The 17,486-nt window shown below is 35.8% G+C and overlaps 2 protein-coding genes across 8 annotated transcripts in view; one reads left to right on the top strand and one right to left on the bottom strand.

The window, feature by feature from the left end:
• The window catches only part of LOC110019030 (filament-like plant protein 4), a 32,347-nt gene extending 24,741 nt beyond the window's left edge, over positions 1-7,606 (top strand). For all 7 annotated transcript variants that reach the window (XM_020716546.1, XM_020716550.1, XM_020716549.1 and 4 more), the window contains 3 exons: positions 3,808-6,136; positions 6,269-6,329; positions 6,897-7,606. In XM_020716546.1, coding sequence (XP_020572205.1) covers positions 3,808-6,136; positions 6,269-6,329; positions 6,897-7,340 — 2,834 coding nt within the window. In that variant the 3' untranslated portion in view covers positions 7,341-7,606. The remainder of the gene's footprint in view (positions 1-3,807; positions 6,137-6,268; positions 6,330-6,896) is intronic.
• Positions 7,607-11,233: 3,627 nt separating this feature from the next.
• Positions 11,234-12,162, bottom strand: LOC110019015 (auxin-responsive protein SAUR50-like). Its single transcript, XM_020716532.1, has one exon. The coding sequence runs from the start codon at positions 11,824-11,826 to the stop codon at positions 11,515-11,517; it is 312 nt and encodes a 103-aa protein (XP_020572191.1). The 5' UTR covers positions 11,827-12,162; the 3' UTR covers positions 11,234-11,514.
• Between the last annotated feature and the right edge of the window lie 5,324 nt (positions 12,163-17,486).

Genomic DNA, 17,486 nt, shown 5'->3' on the forward strand with positions numbered 1-17,486 from the left:
AGATGAGGTAAGAGAGAGTTAATAGTAGTGTTGATGGAGTGGTGCAAGCGGGAGTAATGTCTTGACCTGTGATGTGGGGATGAATTAATTGAGGGGACGAAAATTGAGGAGATTGACCCTTGATGTGTTGGGCTTTAGGATCAAGATGAGCTAAGTGTGTATACACGGAGGAAGAAGTAAACTGAGGGAACAGAGCCTACGGTGCTAATAAGTCCCTTGTCCCGGTCTTCCCCAACTCTTGAGACACTTACACCATCAACATTTGATTCAAAACTTCCATTTGATTTTTTTCTTCTTCCACACTTACTCTCCCAGCTTTAAGGAGGACCTTTCGCAGTAATGCGTGACATTCTCTCGTTTTGGGTGGGAATTTGACATTTTGAACTTTATTTCTTATTCTAACATCTCACATTTGCATAGAACATTCATTGCATAATTGGACTCTTTCTCTATACCCAAGTGTTGGCAGGTTGCTAAAGAAGATCCTAAGTGGAAAGTGATAATGCATGACATGTTTGGAGCTCTTGATAAAAACCGATCATGGGAGATTGTACCATGACCAACAAAAAAGAAAACTGTTGGATGCAAGTGGATCTTCGCGGTAAAGCAAACTCCATTAGGGAAGGTGGAGAGGTTCAAAGCACAGCTAGTGTCAAAAGGGTACAGTTAGACATGATATTGACTACGATGTAACATTTACACCCGTAGTAAAGATGAGCACAGTGACGACGCAAACTTCTCTAGCTATGAATGGTGGGTGGAGACTCCATCACATGATATGAAGAATGTTTTTTTTTCAAGGGGAGCTACTAGAAGAGGTTTATATGGAGATACCGCTAGGATTCAATACATCCTAGACTGTGGGCAAGGTGTGTAGGCTTTTGAAGTCACTGCATTACTTAAAACAATCTCCTCGAGCCTGATTTGACAAATTTAGAATAGCGATGGTTGACATGGAATATCAGCAGATTAATACAGACCACACGGTGTACTTTCGGCAACATTAAGGTCGCACTACCATATTTACTGTGTATGTGGATGACATAATTATCGCTAGTGATCATGAGACAGAGATTACTAAATTGAAGGAAAGATTGGGGAAGCAATTTGAGGTAAAGGATGTGAGACATCTCAGGTACTTTTTTGGGATTGTAGTGGCCATGGAGCTGATGAAATGATCCTACCCCAGAGAAAATATGTACAAGACCTTCTCACAGAGACATGTATGCGGGAGTGTGATTCACATGTTTTTAGTGTATATTTTATGATAATTTTATGCATATTTTTTAGTGATATTACAATTTAAAGAAATATATTTTTACATGTTTTTGGTTTCAGGTATATAGAATAAACATTTGGAGAAAATGAGAGAAAAATGAGCAAAAATGGTACAAAATTGTATGGCGTCATAGCGCCGCCCCCTGGAGCTATAGCACCACAGATGCGAGCAAAATGCGCTATACCGCCAGTAACTTCTCTTCTAGAAGATCCATTGAATTTTGCGAATTTCGAAGGGGCGTTTGAAGCAACCTTTGGTTATTTTTAGAGATCTATTAATATCAACAAAAATTGGACGAAAAAGAGGACTTTTTGGCAGCATTTAAAGGCTTTAAGAAGTCCTTTTGTATTTTAAGTGTTGTTTTATTGTGTTTTGTGTTGTAAGAGTAAGGGTTTGGAGATTTCTTCAAGGAGACTTCAAAATTTGTGTTAGGGAGAGGACATAAGATCATTTGTATTTGTGTTTAAGTTTTTATTTCTAAGACTTGAATTTCAAGACAGATTTAGTGTTTTTGTTTTATTCTCCATAAATTCTGAGTAGTTCCCTTTCTTTCTCCTTGCTCTTAGGATTTAATCTTGTGGGATGAAAATGATTTTTTTTTTAGACTTTTAAAAATTGTGATGACATTTTCTCCAATTCTTTATTGACTCTACAAATTTATCACTTTTGAGGTTAAAATTCGTTGAGAAACATAAAGACTCAGGAGAGCTATTATTTCACCAAACTAGTGAGTGTCACACTTCATTCTGGGCAGAGCCGTTGCGATCACCTAAAAGGGAGTGCAAATAGATAGGGAGATAAGTTTTGATGGGCTTAGAATTGATGTTTTCAGGGTGAGCAGACTGGATTCTTTTTCAAATTCTGTTTAGAGTTTGGATCGTAAGGGTCCCTAGTAGGTCCTATAAAGATGACACAGTGGGTAATCTAGAAATGAGAGGTCGGAATCTGTTCAACACTACTACACAAGCTAATGAAAAATTCTAAATTAGTCAATTTTCTTTGTTAGCACCAGGAGGGAGTAAAAAATAGGAATACTCATATTTGTCACAATACATCATCATATTTTTAGTCATTCAAATCCTACATAGATTAATATTTGATTGCAAGGGAAAATATCTTTACATATTATTCAAACTCGTTAAAATTATTTTTATTAAACTGTTAAATATAGTTGTTTTTGTCTGCTTTAATTTAGTCTTAATCGTTGCTATCATTTCATTTTCATTCAAATATGCACTTTAAATAGAATTTGCTTTTGAGTTTAGCAAACCAATTTAAATAGTTCAACTATCCTTGTGGGATCGATACTGAGATTTTTAAAGAAAGCATATATTACTTGGAACGATACGTATACTTGCGTTGTACATCTAGTGTGAATATTTATTATTTATTTTCTATATCATTTAATTTATTCACACTAGCCGCTGCATATAATTTGGGTCAAGTTTTTTACAATATTTTGGAGATTAAAAATGCACGTAATTGCGAGTCGGGTCAGAGAGCAAACTTACAGTTTCTCCAATTGATCTGAAGGTCAAGCTTAGTACAGAGGCAAGTGAATCAGTTGATCGTGAGAGATTGGGCCGCCTGATCTATCTGTGTCACACTTGACTTGATATTTCTTTTTTCATGAGTGTGGTGAGTCGCTACATGCATGATTCAAGGAATGGTCATATGAGATCAAGTGTATCAGATTCTAAGGTATTTGAAGAGTGCATCAATGAAAGGGTTGATATTCAGGAAGAAATGACATATAAATACAGAGGGCTTTTGTGATTCTGACTGGGCAAGTTGTGCTGATGACAGACGATCCACATCCGAATATTGCAAGTTTGTAGGTGGCAACTTCGTGTCATGGAAGAGTAAGAAACAATCAGTTGTAGCAAGATCAACAACAGAGATATTATAAAGGGTCAGGACATTAGGAGTAGCTGAGATGATGTGGTTGAAAGCCTTGTTAGTTGAACTCAAAGTTGATAAGGGAACTCAAATGAAGTTTCGTGACAACAAGTCAGAAATAACATTGCTAACAACTCAGTGCAACACGATAGAACTAAACTTGTGGAGATTGATAGATTCTTCATCAAGGAGAAGTTGAATAACGGATTGTTGGTGGCTGACTGCCTCAAAGAACTTAACTTAGTGGAGTTGGCTAGATTATGTGATAAGATGGGCTTAGTGAATATCTTTCGCCCATCTTGATTGGGAGCGTTGAGAGTTATGTATAATAAGAGAGTTTTATTGTGTTTATTTGTTAATCATTGTAACCACTATTTAACAATTAAAGTTAACCAAAACTGTATGTTTTTCTCTGAAAGTCATAGCCAAGAGTGTTACTCTCTAAACTTGGCTTTAGAACCCTAGAATATGAATCTATCTCTCTCTCTCTCTCTCTATCTCGGTGTTGATTTGGTTTAGTTGATCTTTCATTTGATAATTAGGGCTATTCTAGGGGATCTCTCTTTAATATTGAGTTGTGAGCAAATGCTAACTAAATTTCTTAAATTGTGTTGTTCTTTTCGTTTTAGGATGGGAAAAAGCTGAGTCTGAGGCTTTGGCTCTGAAACGGCAACTTGAATCTGTCACATTGCTGAAGCTTACCTCTGAGGAAAGAGCACTGCATCTTGATAGCGCTTTAAAGGAATGCATGATACAGGCAAGGAATGTGAAGGAAGAAAGCGAACAAAGATTACATGATGTGATCTTTACAAGGACAAAACAGTGGGAAAAGGTCAAGGCTGAGCTTGAATCGAGAATCAGTGTTTTTGATCAAGAGCTACTAAAGGCCTCTGCTGAAAATTCAGTTCTTTCAAGAGCACTTCAAGAACGATCCAATTTGCTAAAGAAAGTTAGCGAAGAAAAATCTCAAGCTGATGCTGAGATTGAAGTACTGAAAGATGATTTACAATCCTGTGAGAGAGAAATAAGTTCATTGAAATATGAACTTCATGTTATTTCCAAAGAGCTGGAGATTCGCAATGAAGAAAAGAACATGAGTATGAGATCCGCAGAAGTTGCAAACAAACAGCACCAGGAAGATGTAAAAAAGATTACAAAGCTAGACGCTGAATGTCAGCGGCTACGTGGTCTTGTTCGAAAGAAGCTGCCTGGACCCGCTGCATTAGCTCAAATGAAACAAGAAGTTGAAAATGTAGGCCTGGAATCTAGGGCAAGCAGACTGCGGAAGTCTTCTTCAAAGTGTTCTAGTCCACATCAAATGTTGCCTTCTGACTTCGCCCTTGAAAACAATCAGCAGGTTCACATGGAAAATGAGCTCCTTTCTGCAAGATTGTTGGTTATGGAGGAAGAGATGAAGTTACTTCAGGAAGCATTATCAAAGTGCAACGATGAACTTAAAACTTCAAAAGATAATTGTGCTAAACAACCAAATAAGCCTCGCCTGGTTCTAACCCAACAAAAGAATTCTTCAATACCAAACATTGATTTCTGCTTTGGAAATGAAAGTAAACCACCGAGCTTGACCTCTTTGTCTGAAGATGGCTTTAGAGAAGAAGTTAGTTCTTCCAAGTCGTGTCCTACGGCACTATATTCTGAGATCTCACACTCTAAGAAAGAGAGAGACTATGACACAGTTAACAAACCTGAGAACTCAAATTATTTGGAGCTTATGGATGACTTTTTAGAGATGGAGAGATTAGCATGCTTATCAATAGAGACAAATGGCAACATGGACATGTCTATCCATTTGGAAACTGATAAACTGAGTCCAACTTTCTCGAGTCATTCTGAGAATAATGGGTATTCTAATATTCAGAAATGTGCAGTTTCCGAATTATCAGATTTGACTGCAGAACATGCTTCTACTGAAAATGATTGTTTGCTTTTGGTCCTTAAATCAAGAATAATTTCCCTATTTGAGTCTCAAGCACACGACACTACTGCCAAAAAAATTATTGAGGATATAAGGCATATTATTCAGGATGCTCAGGAAGATAAGTTCAAAGAGCAAACTGAATCGATTGATGGCTTGGCTGAGCAAAAGCATGGTCATAAAGACCTTCAGGAAATAACTGATGATGGGAAGTATTTGAATCAAGATAGTAATCTCTGCACTAAAATAGCTTGTTCTTCTGATCAGGAACTAAAAGATGTCATTTTCCATATATATGAATTTGTTCTAACGCTGGTTAAAGGTGATGCAGAAATTCAAGATAGTTCTAATGATTTGTTAAATGTAGGAGACAAAATTGAAAGATTTTTAGCGTCTATAGACAGTTTCAAGCGTAATGAAGTAAGTTTAGATGATTTCATTCGATCCCTTTCTCGTATATTGCATGAAATCATTGATCTCGGTAATAAAATGCGGACAGTAAAAGGCAGTGAAGGTGAGGGTTATGGTTCTGATTGCATTGACAAAGAGGCTTTGTTAGAGAATAAAGCAGCTCAGCATGAAGAAAGTTTACCAGAAGCAGTAGTTGCTCACACTTCCTTTAGTTCAGAATTTGACAGCTTTCAAATAAAAACCGCTTTACCGATGTTGTCTCTTGAGAATTTTGATCATCTAAAAGTTGAGAAAGTGAAAGTGGAGATGGATTTAGTTAGATGCAAAGAAATGCTGAGTCAATCAAATTTTACTTTAGTAGATACTGAAAAACAAGTATTAGAGCTTAAATCAGAGCTGGCTTCTTGTCAGAAGTCAAACAGCTTGGTTGCAATTCAGTTGAAATGTATGGCCGAGTCATATAAGATACTTGAATCACAGAAGGAGGAATTTGAGGTTGAAATAAGCCGTTTGCATGCGATGGTTGAAGCCTTGGATAACGAGCTTCAAGAGGAAAGGCTTAGTCACCAAGAAGATTTGGCCAAATACAATGAACTTCAAGAGCAGATAGACAGGTAGGCATCAAATCTTCTAATATGCTTTATAGCTTAATTAATATTATGATTTTTTTTTAGTGTCCATCGCTTTTTTTGAAATGTAATATTTCTTTGTATTGAGATCTATCTTTTTTTTTTTTTTTAATGAAGGAAATCAAAGTTTCCAGCTTGCACACTTCCTTCAAATTCTGATGGGACAAAGACCCAACAGGTATTTATAATGAGAACTTGAGTTTTGAGATTGATAAAGCAACTATCGTTCTTGTTATTTTATCATCTTATTTAGGCGGTGTTTGGTTGCAACTTGATTTACGTTAGTTGGATTCATCAAATCTGATAAATCCGGATTTATCTTTGACGGCAAAGTTTGCTGGCGACAACGGAATAAATCCAACTCGTAATCGTATTTAACTAATTCAGATTTACGTCAGAAAAAACAGACAGTACGCAAGAAGATTCGATTTAACGAAGCATTGGATTTAATGTACAAATTTTTGGTGTTTGGCTGGATTTAAGCTAAATCTATCCCTAAATCCTATTAATAGTATGCTACCAAATGTCGTTTTATTGTGCTCATTTTAACATACCTCCTTTTCTATAGCTCCTTTTCTACTTGCTATCGTTGTAATCCTCCGGACGAGTCATGCCTGCCCGTTTTTCTATTAAATTTGTGGTCTGCACATGCATCCCATTGCAAATTCGAGGCTGCTCATTTTGACAAAATAACAACAAAATGATGTTGGAAACATTATTTATTTCCATATTTTTTTCATTATAGGAAATAGATATTGCGGCAGCTGCAGATAAGCTCGCTGAATGCCAGGAGACAATTTTTCTTCTTGGCAAGCAACTTCAAGCAATGCGTGATCCTGCAGAACTACTGCATGCTTGTCCAAGGCGCAGAATACAACGGGACGATCTTTCATTAGAAGAATCGGATGGAGGTAACTCGAACTCTCCGGCGATCTTTGGTACTAGGCTTTCAGATCGAGGAGACCAAACAGCACAAAGAGCAGGTGAGTCCCCATTACATGGATGCAACTCCCACACGAGCCCATCGGACTCTGAATCAAGCCCCTTCAGTAAATCACCTGTAAATACAAATTACCATAAACAAAAAACCCTCGGGTCATCGTCTTCCTCGTCTTCATTTAATTCTGTGTCCGAGAGACATAGGCATGGATTTGCCAGGTTCTTCTCCAAAGGTAACATGGATAAGTAAGGCATACGAAATATTTTTTTTTTCCAGCGATAACACGCTTATACTGGAATTTCTGAATCAAAATCTTCAGAATCACAAGCTGCATTTGAATTACAGAAACTTTTGCCTTGAAGAAATGTTTACCATATCCTGCACTGTGAATGTTCTTGTATGTTTGCATGTTGCAGGATTCCTTTTATTGTGAGTTTTGCCACATGATAGAGAATGCATGATAGCTACCATTTTGTTTTGACGTTTTCGGTTTTACTGTACAGTTTTATTTGGCATTTATTGTCCATTATTAAGGTTTTTTTTTCATTTTTCTTAATTTTTTTTACAAGTTTGTCTGTTTAAGAGATGGGTGTTCTAGAAAAAATTCTTGAATTACTTATATTTAAGGCTAGTGCAGATGTTTTTGAAGATGCTGGACTCTTGATTTGTTGATGTAATCAGATTTTCTTCTGGCAATCATAAGTGTAGGATAGAGGAGAGGAAATAAAGAAATATCAAGTTTTATTGTGAGGAAGAAGGTATAAATTGATTTTGTTTATTCATTCCTAGGGATTGGTTTTCAATTGGCACAAACTTTAAAATTTTATTATGTTGTGGACTTTAAAAATTCGTGTCTCGGACTCTTGTTCAGAGTTTGGTATTGTTCGGAACGACAGGCAAGGGTGTGGGTGTTATGGTAAGTATTAAAATCTATTGATAGTAAATTAGGAAGTGTGTGGATTACGGAGATTGATATTAGGTACTATAATTTGGGGAGATTTTTCTATATTGTGAGAATTAATTTGAGGGGATCTAAATATATGTGGAGAATGGAAAAAAAATCAGGGAGGCACATCACATGCGGAGAATATATATATTGTATTCCACTCGAGCCTTTCCACACTTTTAGAGCACTTTAGGATGCCCTTCTCCTCTCTTTTTCACAAGTGAATTCAAAATCCAACCCACTTACAATCCGCGAAACCAGAAACTTCCAAGTAAAAATGGCGATGGCATGATAATTGTGCTGTGACACTCTAATGCGAGCTAAGGTGTTGTATTTAGGGTGCTGTCGTGTTACGCTCTCTCGGGTTCTAAACCTCGGTTGGAAGAGGTGGTTCTGTCTTTCAGGCGATGAGATCCTGCTCGGCGCTTGGCCTCTGCGTATAGAAAAAAATTTGGGGGCAGCACACGCAACCCAATAGCGGGGACACCCGAAGCCAACAATAATAACATTTGTGCCAGCCAAAAACCAAACCTCATCCATAATTCTGCACAAACGTCTTACGCGACTGCTGGTCCCAAACCATTACCAGCCTCAAGTTCTGCTATCTCTGTTGGTCCTGTGAGAGGCCATGGCATAAACTGCTCCTAACTCTTAAGCCTGCATATCTAAGCTTTTCATTTCCAGTTGGATCTTAATCTCACTTTGTTTGGGCCGGCTTTTACATACACAACACAACTATTACGTATTTACATATCTAACCCCCTAAACATCTTTACTCAAATCTTTTAACATCACAAAAAAATATATATATATATATATATATATCATCATTATCCTTTTAAAAGTGAACTACATAATTTTATAAATAAGTATGACATCAAGGTGTTCTAAATATAAATATCAAAACTTCAAGTGTTAGATATGTAAAAACATAAAAATTTACTGGCATGTATGTAAAATAAAGAAAGCCCAAAAGTTGCTTATTTCTATTAATGCTCTTAAATACGGTATATTTTGAAATTTATGTTATCATGCTGAATTTCCACTCCCTCTTTGATACTATCGGCATTAAAAGTTCGCTATTTTTCTCTATCATACTTTCCGATCTTCACCATCCATCACATCAAAGATGTATGACGTTAGGTCTTATTTTGAATTTTTTTAAAAAAAAAAAATTTGTTATGATGGACATTAGAAATCAGACACCGTATGCATCTCTGTAATTATTTTCATAGGGAAATTTAGGTACATATCACACAATTCATATATATTTACCTATCCAAAACCCAAAGCTTGATATTTATACTTCTATATAGCACATTCATGTCATAAATGTATGCATGATAGGATATACTTGACTTTTAAAAAAGATAGTATTGTTATTTTTAATGTGATGTTAACTTTGAGTGACATGCACATAATATTAATGTTTAGATGTTAGATATGTAAAAATATAAATACATAAAAATGGTGTGGTATTTTTATAAATGCCCTTTTTATCTTTTAAAACTGAGGGCTTATCAGTAGGCTCCATCTTCAGTTTTTTAATGCCGATTTTTGTGATTTTTAGAAGGAGAGGAAGAAAGGTTGCAGAGCACAGAGAACTCTTGTGGTTGTTATTAAAGGGAGGCATTGAAATAAAAGGATTTCCACCTCCTCTCTTATACGCTTTCTGATATCCATTATTCATGTATTTCAGTGTGTCTCATTTTTTTTATTTTTTTTAAATTTTGATGGACGGTGAAGATCGGACGGCGTATGCATTTCTCCATACGTTGTCCGTATGAAATAATTTTCCTTTCAACTTAAATACTACATTGGCTCGGTGGCCATTTAAACCTGATATTTGTTATATTTATAAATAAGTTATTTTAACATTTTATTATTAGCTTATCATAAATTTTGTAATAAATTCCTTCTTCATATTTGTATTTTCTGAAAATTAAAATTATGTAGAATTTAAGTCATTTGATTTTTTAAGCTGATCATAAGTAAAATTACATCAACATAATCTGAGTTCTGACACTTTTTCCTTGTATTTGCTTGATACATAGTTTTTATTATTGCATAAGAAAATGATTTTTATTTTTCAATATATAATTAAATTGCTTGATAAGAGTAACTTATAATCCAGTTTTTTTAATTATTTAATTTGGGACTTTTGCTACCAAAAATGGTAATTTACATAATTAAGTAAAGGGAGGCATTGAAATAAAAGGATTTCCACCTCTCTTATACGCTTTCTGATCTCCATTGTTAATGTATTTCGGTGTGTCTCATTTTTTTTATTTTTTTTAAATTTTGATGGACGGTGAAGATCGGACGGCGTATGCATTTCTCCATACGTTGTCCGTATGAAATAATTTTCCTTTCAACTTAAATACTACATTGGCTCGGTGGCCATTTAAACCTGATATTTGTTATATTTATAAATAAGTTATTTTAACATTTTATTATTAGCTTATCATAAATTTTGTAATAAATTCCTTCTTCATATTTGTATTTTCTGAAAATTAAAATTATGTAGAATTTAAGTCATTTGATTTTTTAAGCTGATCATAAGTAAAATTACATCAACATAATCTGAGTTCTGACACTTTTTCCTTGTATTTGCTTGATACATAGTTTTTATTATTGCATAAGAAAATGATTTTTATTTTTCAATATATAATTAAATTGCTTGATAAGAGTAAATTATAATCCAGTTTTTTTAATTATTTAATTTGGAACTTTTGCTACCAAAATGGTAATTTACATGCATTAAAAGAAAGATGCATTTGCATAAACACCACACAATTTTTATGTATTTATATATGTAATACAAAAGTATAGATAATCACATCACCTAAATCCTTAACATCACATCAAAAATATCATCATCATTACAATTTTGAAGTGAAATATATGTTTTCATGCATATGTAACAACATATGACACCAAAAGATTATAAGTGCAAATATCAAACTTTGGGTGTGCAGCACTTAAATATATGAAATTTGTGTGGTATGAATGTAAAATATCAAAAAAAAAAAAAAAAAAAAAAAAAAAAACACAAGTGCCCTAAAAAATTAGATGGATCCGGATTTCTCCGCTGATTTTCACGCATTGAACTTTTAAAAGGTTCAACTTTATTGAGTTCCATCATTCAGTTTACGGCTACGGTCAGTGGGCAGAGAGAGAAAGAAGAGAGTTTTACTGAATCAGAGTAATCAATCTTCGTCTTCCTTGTCATGATTCAACTCTTACAAGTTACAGGGCCGCGCCAACGCACGCCGCTCGCCATTTACAAATTAACCCAAAGTAAAATCTCATCCAACTAAGAAATCAGAATCTCTAACAAATTAACACCAACAGAAACAGATATAGAGAGGAAAGCAGAGGAGATGGAGGAGAAAGAACATCAAAAACAAAACAGAGCGTTACTCCGACTTCTCTCCCTCTCTCTCTCCTCTCTTCCCCAACTAAGAAAACCACCATTCATCTGAGCTCAGAAGTCAGAGCGCAAAAGACAACCTCCTCGCACGGAATAGTGAGTCCCATTCCATGTTCGAAACCAAACTCTTCCTCTGCAAGCTGCAACAGACTTCGAAACTCACGGTTTTCCAAAAGCGAAATGGGAACGATGAAGCGGCGTCGCTTCTCCCCAACATACACAGCAAAATGCCCTTTTGGCACATCAACTGGAAGCTCGGCGCCATTGTTCTCCTTCCTCCCCAAACTCGAACATCTCTTCAGTATCTGCCTCAGCGCCGCCGCCGGAGGGATCTTGTTCGACCTTCCAAGAGCCATCTCTTACTCCACAAGGAAAGGGGCGAGATTGGGGAGAGTGGGAACAGAGAGCAAAAGAGAGGGCTTTTCGGTTGGTTGGGGAAGGAAGGCGAGGTGATGGAGTTTGTGGGTGGGTTTGGAGGGTTGTTTATAGGTGGAGAGGGGAAGCAGAGGCATGTGGTATGTTGAGAGAAGAGGGGGGAGGGGCAAAAGCAACGGCGCATGGAAGCGGGTTTGGGTGGGAAAAGCGATGCTGGGTTACGCTTAAATTAGCAATAGGATGTTGGCTTCGTTTAGGAAATTCATGGCCTTCTTTCCCATGCTTGCTTTTCTGTGTCTGTTCTTCTCTACTTCTTTTTGCTTTTAGGGGTATTTAATTTGTATTTGGATAAGCATAATTTTGGTGGGTTGAAATGGGGTTTCGATAATTTTAGTGTAAAAGTGGGAAAGTAATATAAATAATTTTTTTTTTTTTCTTATTTGGGGCATTTATATGAATACCACCCAATTGTTATATGTTTATATAACTAGCACTCAAGACTTTCTTTTATATTTATACCACTAAAATTTTTTATATCACATCTAAATTACTATTTTTTTAATTTTTTAAAAGTAGCATGTATATACTTTTCATCTATATATAAAATTGCATACTATTGGATGTGAACTGCGGGACCGGTCCAGCATCCCGAATTCAGCCAGGCAGACAGAACGCGCCCACGATCAAAAAAAGGCAAGGAGCAAAGGGGATGCACGAGGGTCTTAATCACATATTCAAGGAAGAGAAATTAAAGTAGTTTGGAGGGAAGGCTTCAAAGAAAGGTTTTGAATTACTGAGAGAGAATTTTATTAAAGGGAGTATCCCAGGGCTTGTTTTATTATGCATGTTTGTCGTTGATTGTTGTGTTCTTTCATTGGGTGGTGTTCCTAGCGACGTCTAGGGTCGCAGGAGAGCAGATCTATCTCTTGAAAAGTAGATCATCGTTGTATCTTATCTTTCTTATTTGTTTTCATAAAAGCAGCCATTATTTGTGTTTTTTCTACCTATCTATTGCGATTTAGTTGTGATTTGTTGATGAATTTGTTGTTCAGATGTATCAAATTGGTACTAGAGCAAAGATCTTAGTGGATTGCAGCAAAAAAAAGTTGATGTGCTAAAAGATGTGGAGAAAATTCGATCTGGAATAAAAGAAAGGTTTGTTACCATTGAGGACATATTTTCTTCTTGAAAGTCAAATGAATGATGGATTTGAAAACATGCGGGAAATGTGGGAGATGATGAAAAAGCTCATGGAGATGCAATCCAAGGCCATGTCGACCGCTCCTGCTGCAAAACTTAACCAAGGATTGGTTAGAGAATCATTGGTCATGTCAAAGAGGAAGGATATCGAGCGAGAAGACATCATCTACCTACAAGAGCGTAGTTCTAGGACTCCGATAGGAGGGGGAGTGGAGACTTCAGATGGAGGGGGATGAGCCGAAAATTGGAGAAGGGATAGTGGAAGGGGCACGAAAAAGTATGACGAAGGATGGCATGAATAGGGAGTAGGATGTGCCTATGATTGTGGGAGGGAGTTTCACCCTAGATACTTGGGGGGAAATTCCAGTGGGAGAGGAAGTTGGGTTGGAGATGCAAGGATTAGGAAAATAAAGATTCTAATTTTCTAAGGGGAGGATGCACATAGATGGGTGTATCAGGTGGAGTGATACTTTGTAATCAACGGGCTGAACGAAGAAGAGAAGTTCATGGCAACGGGATTATGCTTGGAGGGGAAGGCTTTAGTGTGGTTCCAGTGGATGGAAGCAAGGTATCTGATACACTTATGGGAGGAGTTTAATGATTGCTTGTTGGAACATTTCTGAGCCATTCAGAAAGGAGACGTGCATGAGAATTTTATGCTCTAACTTAGGAGGGAACGATTATGGAGTACCGAGAGAAGTCAAGCTTTTGTCAAGGAGGTTGAAGGTGATTTCTACAGCAGGTTTGGAAGGGAACTTCTTGAAAAGTTTGAAGCCTGACATACAAGCTATCATCTGCCCTTTGAGACCAAGTGGATTGAGGGAAATGGTGGAGCTCGCCCATATGATGGAATATAAGAAACAAGTGAAGAAGACGGGTAAAGATGGCAACAACGGATGATTCTACAAGAGCATCGTAAAATCCTCGCACCGTCTGACACCGAGGACCCAGACAATGTCATTTTAGAAAGAGACGCCGAAGGAGAAGAGTCCAGACCTCGACCCGGGGGTAATTCTAGCGCCTCATAAATGCAGAAGTGCAAGACAAAAAAACTAATGGATTGTGTTACCGCTGAGACGAGCAATACGCCCCAGGTCACCGTTGCAAGGAGCGAGCGCTTTAGGTTCTTTTAGTTCAGGAGGATGATACAGAGAGTGATGAATCAAAAGAGGAAGCAGCGGATGAGGAGCATTTGCATTTGGATGTGCTAGAGTTTTCCCTCAATTCAGCAATCACACCATGAATGTGAAGAGATGGATTGGGGAACATCCAATTATATTGTTGTTGGATGCGGAGCCACACATAACTTTATCTCAAATCAAGTTGTGGAGAAGCTAGGAATGAAGTTGGTGACCACAGGGAGCCAGTCAAGATGGGATTTACCTCGTTCATCATTGTAGCCATTCAAGATCTAACACATGATTATTTCTTAATAAAAGAACGACTATATTGCACAAACTGGTTAACCCGGTTCATCAGAATAAAGTGGCACATGGAGCTCAAATCATTAGGTTCAGAGCACCTGTATCTATTGTATATTTATATTGTTATCTTTCCTGACTTCAGCTTAAGTATGCCCAAATAAAAACTCCACTTAATTAAACTAGAACGAATTTAAGTTAGTGTCATTTATTACATTTATTACTACTACTAATCAATTTGTAAGATATGTATCCTGACAAAATATAAGATATTGAACTTTGTTAAAATAAATAAATAAAATAAATAAAATGTACATAACACATGAATCTTACTTTGAAGATCAACTAAAGACGCAAAATTATACATTCATAATATATAAGAATAAAGAAGATTTACTTGCATGCACACAATTTCTATGTATTTACATATTTACCATATAAACTTTAATTTTAAGTGTTAGATATATAAATACATAAGAATTGAGCGGTATGTATATAAATGCCTCTATGAAACCCTAAGAATAATTATGATTCAGATATCCACTAATTTAGAAGGATCACAATTCCTTAAATCACACAACTAGCATATAAATCAATTTTAGCACTTCATGAAAATCCTTTATAATAAGTGATTAATCTCGTGTTAATACTAGAGTCTGGAAGAACACCCACACAGCCGTAAGGAAGGGCCAAGTGAGCCGAGCAACAGAAATGCGCGGCGTGCCTACGTTAAAATTGGCATAGCAGCTACTTGTTTTCCTTTGCTTCTACATCGAACAAGCGAAAAAAATTTTGTCGGGCGAAGTCATGATTACGCCGAGGCGGTTTCTCAATTATGGAACTCAAATCCTTCGATTCGAAACGATGGTTCTTCATGTGTAATTTTACTTTTATTTTAGATTTTCTTTTTTTTTAATATTATTTTGTTATGTTTCTAATTTTATTTTATTTTATTTTTTCAAGCCTAATCAAAAGTAGGGGACAGTTTTCCGTTGGTGTCTCCTCCTTCTTTTCTCTTATTTTGTGCGGCCTGTGCTGCGGTTTCTTGTATGATTTATGGAACAATTGATTGGGACTACTCTCTCTAAATAAAAGATTTAAATTTTAAATAAATTCTAATTCCTCATTTTTTAATTAAATTATAATTATGGCTTGAAAAAAAAAGTGTATTTATATATCCCCACAAAATTTTAATGTATTTACCTATTTAAAACCTAAACATTAAATTTTATATTTATAATATGTAAATATTTCATACCACATCAAAAAATATTATTATTATTTAATTTAAATATAAGTAAAAATTAAACTTTTAGCTATTAGATTTGTAAATAGATCCATAAGGATTATGTGATATGTATGTTGTTATATCATGATAAGTGAGTGAGGAAAGTGAAGGAGGTACAATGCAGTACTGATGTGGTCCTGCGATTCCTGTGATACCTCTCCGTCTTTATCTATCTGTAAAGGGCCCTACGGTTGCTGTAAAGGCTGCACGGCCCATGTGCTACTTCATCCCACCGCTACTGATTTATTTTTTTTAATTTTTTTTTAATTGTAAATTGCACGAGAATTAAATATATGAGAGATTCAATTCAATATTGATTATTAATAGATTATTTTATATTATAATTCATCAAAAGCAAAGGTTAGATTCTATTATTGGCTTAAGTGTTGTATTAGTGGCTTTAATTGTAGTAGGGGGTAGATTAGTCATTTATATTTTTTAATTCATGTGCCCTAATTTTTTCTTATATTAATGGGAGATTATGGCTCCTTTTGAGTTATAATCCTTTTTTTTTTTTTACCATCTTTTCTTTTTCTCCATTGGTGATAGAGAAATTTCTCTTTTCCATTAGAGCTGTTAACATTCGACTTCAATTTGAGTTTGGGCGGCTTGAAATCAGCTCAAATAGATTTAGTGTAGCTGGAAATCGATTTGAGGCTTGTTATATTCAAATTTCAACCGGAGTCTGATTGTGATTGCCACGAGCGCGACCCGGCTCAAAATTGAAACTGATTGTTATGTTCAAATTTGAATCGAGTGCAGTCCGGCTCAAAATTGAAACGAGCTTGCTTAAGATGAGTTATTTGGATCTGTTTAAGCTGAGTATGAGCTCGATTTGGCTCAGAATTAAAATTAATTGGATCATATTGAGTTATTTGAATCTGTTCTAATTCAAAATGGGCTCAAAATTATCTCTTAATTCATTATAATCAATTTAACTTTCCATTGTGTTGAATGCTTTTTATGTAAAATCTCCTTTTTAAATTACAAGGCAATAAAAAGAATGGCAGAATTGAACTGTGCGGGTAGTCTGGTACCATCTGGCTCGTACCAACAGGCCCAACACTAAAAATATCAGTCAATTCATGCAAAAACTAAAATCATCAAACTGGTGACACGTGACATCTACTTTTTTGGCGATCAATTTTATATAATATATATTTTTTTAAATTATATAATATATAATTTATCTGGGTTAATTAGTTCATTAGGTCATCTTATGCTACAATAGGATTAATGAGTTGTCATCACTGATTGATCTAAGTTTCTTACAAAAATAATCGATAAATCGACTGTTAACTCTACAAATATTCTAATTTTCTATAAATTTCATTTTCCAGCAAATAAATCATCAAGTATTTTATAAATTAACTCTACTGATGCGTGCTAGAAAATTCGCGGCGGTAGATTAATGGATTATCGTCTTAGCGTTGCACGAGAATTCAACACACACTCAGATAAAAATGAATCAAGCTGTGATCACACCAGAAGTTTTTACGTGGAAAACCCGTAAAAAGGGAAAAATCACGGGGTCTGACCCAGTTGTAAAAATCCACTATAAGTTGATGATTACAAATACCCCTTTGTCCCACAGGTGAGAAATGGTTACTAGATTTCCACGTTACAACGTCGACTGATGACGTCTAATAAGCATTGGTTGACGGAGGTCAGCGGTAGCTAACAACAGTTGATGACTGTCGGTGGTAGTTGACAGAGGTCAGCGGGGATCGGC

This window comes from Phalaenopsis equestris, unplaced genomic scaffold, assembly GCF_001263595.1.
Source record: "Phalaenopsis equestris unplaced genomic scaffold, ASM126359v1 Scaffold000038, whole genome shotgun sequence".
NCBI classification, from domain to species: Eukaryota; Viridiplantae; Streptophyta; class Magnoliopsida; order Asparagales; family Orchidaceae; genus Phalaenopsis; species Phalaenopsis equestris.

Coding starts and splice junctions, on each gene's coding strand:
- LOC110019015 (XM_020716532.1), bottom strand. CDS start 11,826: ATGGCTCTTGGAAGGTCGAACAAGATCCCTCCGGCGGCGGCGCTGAGG.